General features: G+C 37.8%; 1 protein-coding gene across 1 annotated transcript in view; it reads right to left on the bottom strand.

Moving 5' to 3' along the window:
- The window catches only part of LOC140166980 (uncharacterized), a 185,802-nt gene that overhangs the window by 1,867 nt on the left and 172,088 nt on the right, over window positions 1-11,847 (bottom strand). The window contains exons 92-94 of the mRNA XM_072190462.1: window positions 10,843-10,997; window positions 8,449-8,590; window positions 7,718-7,847 (exon numbers count right to left, since the gene is read on the bottom strand). Of these exons, the coding sequence (XP_072046563.1) occupies window positions 7,718-7,847; window positions 8,449-8,590; window positions 10,843-10,997 (427 nt within the window). The remainder of the gene's footprint in view (window positions 1-7,717; window positions 7,848-8,448; window positions 8,591-10,842; window positions 10,998-11,847) is intronic.

Below are 11,847 nucleotides of genomic sequence, written 5' to 3'. Positions count from 1 at the left end.
TAATAAATAATTTTAACATGTTTAGAATGTCGTAAGAATCGTTCCTGTTGAATTTGAGCTCGATTGGGCCAATTTTAAACATTTTTTTGCAAGTTTGACGTTTTGACCTCCTTAATGACCTTTGACCCCAATATTAAAAAAACCTCATCTACACCGAGAAAATGCATTGTTACAGTTTAAATTTTTAAAATCTACTATGCTTAGTTATGGAGATAAAAATTCTTGAAGTTATTTAGCTTAAAACCGGAAATGACGTCTAAATGACCTTTGACCAAAAAAATAAAAATACCGCGAATACATCGAGTAACACTAATGCATATATGAAGTTAAAGTCACTCTACGTTTTGAGATTAAAAAAATAAAAATATTTGATGATTTTTGGTTTTTGACCGGAAGCGACCCCTTAATGACCTTTGACCCCAAAACTGTAGATACCTTAAAGACCCTGGTTGGTAGCAATGCATGTGTGCTAATGGCAACACTCTGCTATGTAATTTGTAAAAACAGTGATTTTTGAATATTTTTAGCTTTCAGACCGGAAATGACCCCTTAATGACCTTTGACCCCTTATCTGTGAACACCCTATAGACACCGACCAAAGTCAAGTCACATGACCTAAGCATGTCACCATCACATGTTATTTGTGGAAGAAGATACATTTTATAGTAAGAATCGCATTTTAGCCATTGTGAGCAGGTCAAAGGTCAAATGGAGTTCAATGGTCAGTGGTGTTTGTGACCAAGTATGATCAAAATCGGTCAAAGCATAGCAGAGCTAGGGCGAAACGTGGCAAATCACGCAAAATGTCACGTTTTGCTAGGAAAAAGCAAAAAAAATCATGTTTTTGACCATTGTAGCTAGGTCAAAGGTCACAGCCAGGTCAAAGTCATATGCAAGTTTTGCACTAGCCCAATGGTCATTTGGGTCAAGTATGCTTGAAATCTGCCAATGCCTTGCGGAGCTAGAGCTGGTTGCCAGAAAGAAGAAAGAACTAGAGTCAACAGACGCTGAATACAAGCCGCAATTTGACCCCTATAACTTGACCCCTGGGTTACGGATGGGGTCAACTGCTCTTGCGTTGTGCTTAGGATGTCATCTATATAAATAAAAGAAAGTCGCTAAATCTTGTCCAGAAGCAGTCTCCGAGATGCTTTCACTTTCAGCTTTGATTTATTCGTACATTGATCGGGTACATATTGCCATTAAACCATCTGACGTTCATTTTTGCAAAACTATTCAGTCACTATGGAAATAACAAAAAAAACGTTCGGTTGCTAGGCCATTGAGGTCAATAACCTTATGGGTCAGGTCATGACAGCAAACGCGTCAAAATGCAAGCGGTGTCCAACACGCTGCGGTAAGTGGCGAGTCACGCACCTGCTGGCGTACTACGGCACCATGGTTTCACGCGCTATGCGGCGCATGGTATGGACGCATTTAATGTTGGCTTACCGTGCGTATGCCTATGTATGTTGGGGTGGGTGTGTAAGTGACTGACTGATTCTCTGAGACAGTGGCGGATCCAGGAATTTGGGAAGGGGGGGCACACTCGGAAGTTTTTGCCACCACCTTTTGAATGACCACGAAGCACCATTGTGTCGGGCGCCGTGCAGCCGGCTGTGTCCCCTCAGAATTGGAAACTGGGTCAAAGCAAAGGTCTTGAAGCCATTTCGGGGGGATCACTGGGTGTAAGCTGATGAAAAGGGGGGGGGGTTATTGGGTGACAGATTTGCAAAATAAATAACTTTTCAGATGGAATGTTAAAATATATAGCCAACAGAGTCGTTCAACTGTTCAGTATAGCCCGAAAAGATTAAATGATAGGGGAGTGGGTGAGCCCACTTTAGTGGAACTTGAAAGTCCACATTTTGGAAATTCTGCGACCCCCGCAAATAAATCCTGGCTATAATGTAGGCCTAGCTATTAACACGGGCTCGCTTAAAATGTTTTGCTGCAACTTTTAAACATGTTGCTTATACCATTATAACCCGAAATTGAAACGTTTTCTGGCAACCTCTTTCACATTAATGTTTTATGTTTGTTGGGATAAAATTAATATCAACCATTTTGTCACGAGCTGTTTCAAAGAAATCTGAGGATTGAGTGAGTAACAACATTATCACAGGTCTGGATATTCACTTAAAGTTATTTAGCTTCTTTAATATGACAGGAGCTAACATATGATTATCAAGCTAACATGGTCATTACTATACTGGATGAATAATCTACACCAAGACACCATGACTATCATCATCACCGTTTATCATGTTTACTAACCACTCCCGTGTACTAACCGCTCCCGTTTACTCAACTAGCGGGGACCCGCGCGAAGCGCGGGTCTCCCGCTAGTAAGAAATATTCCTGGTGAATTTCAGCTTAATCGGAACTTAAACATGGATTTTGATTTTTTTTAAATTTTTGATTGACCTTTTGACCCCCTTAATGACCTTTGACCTCAATGAAAAAAAACCTTATGTACACCGACATAATGCATTGTTCCAATTTTAATTAAAAAATTCTAACATGTTCAGTTCTTGAGATAAAAATTCTTGAAGTTATTCAGCTAAAAACAGGAAGTGACCCCTTAATGACCTTTGACCCCAAAATAAAAAAAAATACCATGCATACATCAGGGAACACTAATTCATGTATGTTGGTTATATTATTCTGGTCTGTTTACATTTTGAGATAAAAATGTTTTGAACATTTTGATAATTTTGGTTTTTGACCGGAAGTAACCCCTTAATGACCTTTGACCCCAAAACTGTAGGCATCCTAAAGACCCTGGCTAGTAGCAATGCATGTGTGCTAATGGCGACTCTCTGCTACGTAATTTGTAAAGACAGTGAATTTTTGAATATTTTTAGACCTTAACGGAAATGACCCCTTAATGACCTTTGACCCCTTATCTGAGCACACCCTATAGACACCGACTAAAGTCGAGTCACATGATATAACCATGTTCTCATCGCATGAAATTTGTGGAAGGAGTAGCATTTTTTGTGAAATCACATTTTTGACCATTATAGCTAGGTCAAAGGTCACAGCAAGGTCAAAGTCAAATGGAAGGTTTGGCCTAGTCCAGTGGTCATTTGGCTCAAGTATGGTTGAAATCTGTCGAAGCATAAGAGAGCTAGGGCGAAACGTGGCAAGTTACGCAAAATGTCACGAGGTTGCCAGAAGAAAGAAGAATTGGGAAGAGACAGAACAAGCCGACGTTCGTCGTCGGCTTGTAAGAAAGAAGAACTAGACTTAGCTGTGGTCTAACCCACGAACACAGCCGTGTTAATTGTGACCCCTAATGACCTTTGACCGCAAAATATATGAAAACTCCCAAAGACATTGGCTGATGTCAATGCATGGGTGCACGTGGCACCACTTTGCTATGTTACTTGTGGCAGAAGGGGCATTTTGAAGGTTTTTCGTCTCAGACCGGAAGTGACCCCTTAATGACATTTGACCCCAAATAAAAAAATACCACATATGAATTGGGTAACCACAATTCATGTGTGAACATACCGTTACTGTCCTATGTTTTTCTTAGCAAATAAAAAAATTGAAGGTTTTTCGTTTTATACCGGAAGTGACCCCTTAATGACCTTTGACCCCAAATATGTGTACACCCCATAGACACTGGGTAATAACAATGCATGTGTGCAAGTGGCGTCACTGTCCTACAGAATCTGTGGAAGATGCATTTTAAAGGTATTTCGTTTTATACCGGAAGTGACCTCTTAATGAGATTTGACCCCAAATAAAAAATACCACATATACATTGGGTGACTGCAGATCATGTATGAACATACCGTTACTATCCAATGTTTTACTTAGCTAATAAAAATTTTTGAAGGTATTTCGTTTTATACCGGAAGTGACCCCTTAATGACCTTTGACCCCAAATCTGTGTACACCCCATAGACACTGGGTAATAACAATGCATGTGTGCAAGTGGCGTCTCTGTCCCACATAATTTGTGGAAGAAGATGCATTTTCAAGGTATTTCTTTTTATACCGGAAGTGACCCCTCAATGAGCTTTGACCCCAAATAAAAAAATACCACATATACATTGGGTGACTGCAGATCATATTGTGAACATACCATTACTGTGCTATGTTTTACTTAGCTAATAAAATTTTTGAAGGTTTTTCGTTTTATACGGAAGTGACCCCTTAATGACCTTTGACCCCAAATCTGTGTACACCACATAGACACTGGGTAATAACAATGCATGTGTGCACGTTAGGGTGGGCCAAAAAACACTTTTTTTCTCGGATCGACTTGGAACTCTCGGAGAATTTTACTGGGGTACATACTAGTATTGTGCTAAAATATCAGTAATATCGGAGCATGTTTCGCCCAGGCAGTAGATTTTCACAAAATCCCTACTTTTTTGCTATTTCTTACTGTATATAACTCTATATAGAGAAATCAGTAGAAACAATCTGGGAAAAGTAGGCATTCAGATGCCATCCTAACCAATATTAAACACTTTGGGTAGTTTGTTTGGACCCTCTAGAAGTTCACCAAATAGCAAGCCGTCTCCAGTTGGTTACCATTATTTTTGCTAAAGACATGCATGTAAGTCAAATATTAATGATATTTGAGTTGCTATATTAAGGGGTAGGGGTAGCATTATGGAGAATTTCCCCAGTTCTACTCAGTCAAATTTCCCAAATGCGGTATTGTTGCATAGATATGAACTGCAGCATTGCCAAAAATAAATGATATATGATTTTCGGTTATCCATGTTTTGACCAGAGGTCAAAAGGTCACACAGCCTTGAAAATTACTACAAATCAGGCGTCACATGACCCTTTAACCCCTGGTCATGTCAGAGCTGCTCTAAATTGGTATCTCATGTATTGTTTGTACTTTTGCAGTTCATATCTACCCAACAAGACCAAGATTGTGAAATTTGACTCAGTAGAACCGGGAAATGCTCCATAATGCTACCCCTACCCTTAATTTAGCAACTCAAATATCATCAATATTTAACTAAATACAGGTCTCTAGCAAAATATAATGGTAACCAATTGGAGACTGCTTGCTATTTGGTGATGTTCTGGAGGGTCTAAACAAACAACCCAAATTGTTTAATATTGGCTATGATGTCATCTCAATGCCTACTTTTCCCAGGTTGTTTCTACCGATTTCTCTATATAGAGTTATACAGTAAGAAATGGCAAATAAGTAGGGATTTCGTGAAAATCTACTGCCTGGGCGAAACATGCTCCGATCTTACTGATATTTTAGCACAATAGTATGTACCCTAGTAAAATTCTCCGAGAGTTCCAAGTCGATCCGAGGAAAAAGTGTTTTTTTGGCCCACCCTAGTGCACATGGGGTCACTGTCCAACGTAAGTTGTGGGAGAAGATGCATTTTTAGTTTAAATCACGTTTTTGACTCCTGTGACCCCTACATGACCTTTGACCCCACAAGTTTCATGTGACATGTAGGGGCACGGTCAATGATCATTGTGACCAAGTTAGGTCAAAATCGATGTAAGCATGTGAGTGCTAGAGCAAATGTAATGGTTGACAGAAGAAAGAAGAAGAAGAAGAAAGAAAGAAGAACCTGTAAGAAAAAAGACACAGCCGTGACTAACGTCACGGCTGTGTAAGAATTGGCAAAAGACAGAACACAGCGAATTTGCAAATTCGCTGTGTAACAACAAAATTGGGACTTAAGGTATCACTACACACAAATTAACAACAACATCAAAATTGACAATTAGGAGTACCCAAAAGCTTGATGTCTCCTTCCTGTGCAATAGAGGTTATCCACTTTACTCAAGTGTGACTTCTAACAAAAGGCGCTGGTTCCCGTAGTATTCCCCATTCAAACCATGGAAGTACTAGAGTTCAAACCAATTCAATGCACGACCTCGGAGTTACTTGCATGACTTTGGTGGGCTATTTTGAAACAGTCATGGTTGTACATGCAGGTACTTCTTTTGAATGTCCTAAATAAGGTATATTAGTCGCTGATAGGATATGCAACTTATAGAACACGGATAACCTCTATGCTTGTACGCCTGTATGTGTACAGTTGCACAGGAGTACAAGCAATCACTCATGATCAAAGGTTGCTGGTTCACATCTTGATAGTGCTATCTTGTTGCGTGCTTCAGCAATGGTCTTGATCTCTACTATATTCCTTCAAGATTTACAAATGGATTGGCGAATGGTAAAAAAGTAGAAAGTAGAAGCATATACTATGCGCCACTATGGGATACACTTTTCCCTTATGTTTACAGCATTTTTCTGTTTCATATAGTGACATATCATATTTTACCCATTTAAAAGCTAAAATTCCATGTAAAAACAGTACAAGAGGGTGTTTTGAACACTTAGGAACAACCTTTTCATACAATGAATTTGAAATTACTCTGAAACACAACACAGTCTCATTACAAATCAGTATTTTTTAAACTTTTCTCTAAAATGCACTTGACAGTTTTCCTTAATATACATCACTATGTGATGAATGCAGTTAATTATGCTAAGGAATCACCTGTTTAATAGCACTGCTCTGACATCAACCAATACCAAATATTTATACTTCATCCATGCAGTGCATAAGCAAATATGACACACAAAATACTTATAATGCTTAGAGGCAATATGGTCCACAATAATGTGACAGTTAATATTGTAGCATTATTGTGGACCATATGTGATGCGATCAAGCAAAATCAGTCGGAACTCGCAAATATTGATTTTGAGATATAGCCAAACAAAGGTAATATTTCCTTTTCTTTCCTATTGTTTTGGAAACTCCGTAATTGCTCATATCTTTGGAACTGGTTGTTCAAATTCAAATGAGGTTCTGCAAAATGCAGCTTTGTAAATGATTTTTACTATTTTGTAAGAAACTGAAATTTTCTCTAAAATGCATTTTACATTATGATACATCACTATGTGATGAATGCAATTACTTATGCTAGGAATCGCCTGTTTAATAGCACTGCTCTGACATCAACCAATACCAAATATTTATACTTCATACGACACAGTGAATAAGAAAATATTACACACAAAACACTTATAACACTTAGTTAGTGGCAATATGGTCCACAATAATGTGAGAGTTAATACTGAACTGTCACATTATTGTGGACCATATTGTAACAGTTTTAACTGTACTGCAACCACTCTGGAATAAACACATTACACTACACAGATGGGTACTCAGTACAAATGACCACACTGCAATGTGCTGCAAATGTGGCTCACTTGTGGGCCTCTGGTATAACAATGACTCCCTTTAGGTCAATTTTGGTACAAATATGGGTCATTTTTTGATAAAATACCAATTGCATATAACTGGTGCCCAAATTTGAAGAATAAACCATGAAATTTTGTAAAAAATTGTGTAAATTGGTTTAAATTTGGTCAAAAATCTGTGTCTTTTCAAACATTTATTAAATATGGGTCCCTTACAGTTTCTTTCAGCACATCACTAACCAAACCAAACTCAAGTACCCCCCTCTGGGCCTTTACGCCAACATCTCTATAATTTGGTTAACCTCAAATTTGGTATTGACGTCAATGCATTATCGTGGTTGCACCACACAGGTGCTAGTAAACCGCCCCTGTACGCGTGCATGTACACCCTGCGAGTTTAACTTGTGTGTGCAATTCGATACTGCTGCAAGCGAAATACACACATACGTCACTACCGAACTTGAGGTGAACCAACTTATATACACTTACATGCCATAGGCCCTGCTCCGCTAGCAGACGATCCCATAGCCCAGTTGCTACCACCGTCCATCATCACCTCATAATTGGCTTGTTGTTGCATATACACCTGCACGGCACGATGAACAAACTTGTACTGCTCCTGTGAGAAGAAACATGCAAAACATTGATCAAGAGCCTATCCCATGTGTGTAACACGTGTGACTGTTTTAAGCTATTACCTGCAAATCGACATGGCCATGCATGTTTGCCATGGCTCCGGGGAACAAGCTATCTCAGTGGTTAAAGGGGTAACCCCTCTCAAAAAATTGTTTGCTCTTTTTATGAGGAAATACCTCTCTCTCTTTAAACAAATTCACACACACACAAAGAAAACTGGAAATGACCACGGTGGCAAATCTGAGAAGAGAGAATTTTGTCCTTGACTAGACGATGACAGGCTGCCTTGGCATTCTTTATATTTGTTACCCCAATTTTGTCCCTGCTTCTTTCTAATTAGGGTTGGATTTCACTACCATTTACAAAGCACCATATTAACCCACCATTCATGTCCAACCCCATCGTAACATGTCAATCCTTTATGCAAGAGTTACAACAGGTGTGAGACTTATAATGGATTTAGGACTTTATATGATGCATCGTAACTCTTTGTGAAATCAATCCCTGGTGTTGTTACTGATTGTGGACAAAGGAACACCCTTATCAAAACAGACACAGAGAACATGCAACATTGAAGTACTTGCCTCACTTTGGACCATGTATCGTCGTTGCCTCCTTAACTTGGCGCATACACCAAAGACGTCAAGTGTCTCACTGTGACCGGCAGCTAGCTGTTGCAGTAAGATATCAATGGCTACAAAGGTACCTGATCTGCCTACTCCAGCACTATGGGATAAATAGTGGAAAACAATAATAAGTAGATTATGTGTGTAAAAGGTGTCCCCACCAGAAGGGAGTTCTCAAACCACAAGGCTGGACCCTGGGGCTTAAAAACTTTCACAGCTTCAACAAAAAAATGGGGAAACAAAACCTCAATACCCCTTTAAGATGCTTTGATGGTTCCTAAAAAAATGAAAAAATGTACCTAAGGGGCAAGGATCCATACTGGGGCCACTTCTATTTATACTCTATGTCAATGATATAACTAATGCATCTAAAGTACTCGAATTCGTCCTTTTTGCAGACGATACCACCATTTTATACTCCCATAAAAGCGTGAGACCGCCAGACAAACCTTGTTAATGAAGAGTTAAATGAAGTAAGCAATTGGTTTAAAGCTAATAAATTGTCAATTAATGCTACCAAAACAAATTACATGATACTTGGCACACCCAAAATGACATCGATGAATCAAGACCTGCAAATCACACTAGATCACACGACTTTAGAAAGAGTGCCTCAAACTAAATTCCTTGGTGTACTAATAGATGAATGTCTCACTTGGAAATGTCACATAGATTGCGTATCTAGAACAATTTCAAGAAATGTTGGTGTCATGAATAAATTGAAACATTTTGTTCCAAGTCGTATTTTATTTACACTTTATTGTACGTTAATATTGCCTTATTTAAATTATGGAGTACTTTTATGGGGAAATACATGTAAAACTTACTTAAATAAAATTGTAAAAATTCAAAAATGGGCTATTAGAACGGTGGCAAGACGTTCACTATAGAGACCACACAGCGCCATTGTTTGCTAATTATAACATATTAAAAGTTGAAGATATGTATGCACTGGAATTAGGTACATTCATGTACAGGCACTCTATAAATGAGCTGCCCTGTTCATTTGATAATTATTTTACCAAACGTTCTGACATACATAACTACAAGACACGATATGTAAATGACCTAAATCTAACCAAAAATAAGAAAGTCTTTTCTGATCATGCCATACGTACAAGAGGTCCCATTCTTTGGAATTCTTTAGATAAACATCTGAAAGCTTCAAAATCTGTTAAACATTTCGCATAATCAATTCAAAACAAAACTGATCTCTATATATAATTAATCTTTTCCGTGAGCACCCCCCTTCCCTTGTCTTTTGGTTATGTTATGTGATGTTGATTTATTTTGTTAATTTCATTTGATTTCAGGAAAGGCTAACTTTCAGACCTTTTTGGTCTTCCAGCCTTTTCCTCCATATGTACCGTGTTTATAAATTATTTTTTATGTAATGTCTTTGATTTTTATGGAAATAAAATATGAATGAATGAATAAAATATGAATGAATGAATGTCCAAGTTCTATCAAAGCATGTGGGAGAAATTTTTGAAAAAGCCAAGGGTTAACATTTTTTGGGCAAGGGTTAACATTTTGTGCAAATACAACCACACACACACACAACCCGACATACATCGGAACTTATTTTATAATCCCCTTTCCAAACGCTGTTTGGTTGGGACAAACAGACAAATGAATCCATGGTACATTTTCAAAATAATTTCAATCCACTGACCATGCATCATCTTAATCTGAAGTGACATGTACATGAACATGCCTTCAAAAGATAAAGTTTATCAAAATCCCTTTTACCAGGTAAGCATATTTTATTATAAACAATTGGCTGCTCAAAAAATCTGCCGATGGTCAGCAACATCATGCAACATTAATCAAGCCATGTCCAGCCGACAAATATTGAAAGGATGAGCATACGTCTGGAAAAAGGAATTTCAATAAACCTCTTACATTGGATCAAATCTAGCTTAATTATACAAAAATATTGTTCAATAACTATATAATTCCTGTGATATATTTGGAGAAATACCTTAGAGGCCATCCCACTTTTGATTCAAAAGGAAATAGGTCAAGGTTAAAACTTATCCATGTAAATTCTGTTCTGTCTGTCATCAAAGTAACAGTTCTTCGGTGGCATGCTTATAAATAATTATGGAAATACCACTTAAAATTAAATCTATTCTCTTGGTCGGGCTGACGTCACAAAGGGGAAGTAGCCTTGTAAAACCTGTGTGCGCATGTGCAGTTCCACTTTCTCGAGCTGGTTGCTATGCACGCGCTTGTGCAAAGGGGACAAAGGGGACAATGTTCCCGGATGTCCGCCCGAGTGAATGGGACATGTAATTTTGGAATAATTTGATTTGATTTTTACAGAATTGTACATCACATATTACCCACCTGCAGTGCACAACTATTCCTGGTCCAGATCTGCGAGGATGCTGGGAGCGCACTGTCTGCACAAATTTCAGCACAGAGCGTGGATCCTGTGGGGCACCATGGTCTGGCCAATTTCGATATTGGAAGATGCGTACGTGACCTTTGGATTCTCCATCCTGATGACAAGAAACAAACAAGGAAAGTTACTTTTTCAGAATCATTTTTCATCATAAGTAAGCACATTTATTTGTACCAACAGTATGATTTATTGATACAAGTTGCAATTTTCATTTTATGACTAAAGAAACTAATTCAACATAATTGTTTCACTTTTATTGATGATGCAATTTACATGTCTATTTATACAAATAAAATGCAGCTTTGTTTTTTGCAGCAACGGTAACACTTGTTGATGTAAGTGGCAGATTTTGATTTTAAAACTGAACAAACTAAATCAACTTATTAAGGGCTTGGTCACCCACCTTTGCACAGTATTTTTTGTGGGACCTGAAAGTACATCAGACATATCAAATTGCATTCTGAAAATGAAGAATGTCCTTCTGATATCAAATAAGTTGGATTTTTTGTTAAATCCGCGATATAATACAAATTTTATGGCAAATTATTAAAAATTGACATTTAACAGTCCACAAATTAAACTTTATAAATCTAATGATATGTACGTGAAGTGTATGTAGCTGGGAGGAAACTGACCATTTAATGCAAAACTTGTGTTAAGATTGGACGTATCTTAGGCCTAAAAAGTTTGCATTGTCCTTAAAGCTCCAAAGTCAGGGTTGGTATGTCAATTTAAAAATATATATTTTGCCACATACAATATTAAAAAATGCAAGTTAACCACAAAATACAATGGAAAACAATGATTAACAAGGTTTATCAGGCTTGTTTTTTTTAATATATCAGTACAGTGTCAGTAGAAATTACAAAGATGCAAAACATCTTGCAAATCTTACATAACATGCTCAATATGAGGCTATTGAGGGATGTGTTGATACTACACTTTAT

The sequence above is a fragment of the Amphiura filiformis genome, chromosome 12 (genome assembly GCF_039555335.1).
Source record: "Amphiura filiformis chromosome 12, Afil_fr2py, whole genome shotgun sequence".
Taxonomy (NCBI): domain Eukaryota; kingdom Metazoa; phylum Echinodermata; class Ophiuroidea; order Amphilepidida; family Amphiuridae; genus Amphiura; species Amphiura filiformis.
The sequence above is the reverse complement of the archived record's forward strand: the minus strand, read 5'-3'. Positions and strand labels throughout refer to the sequence as shown.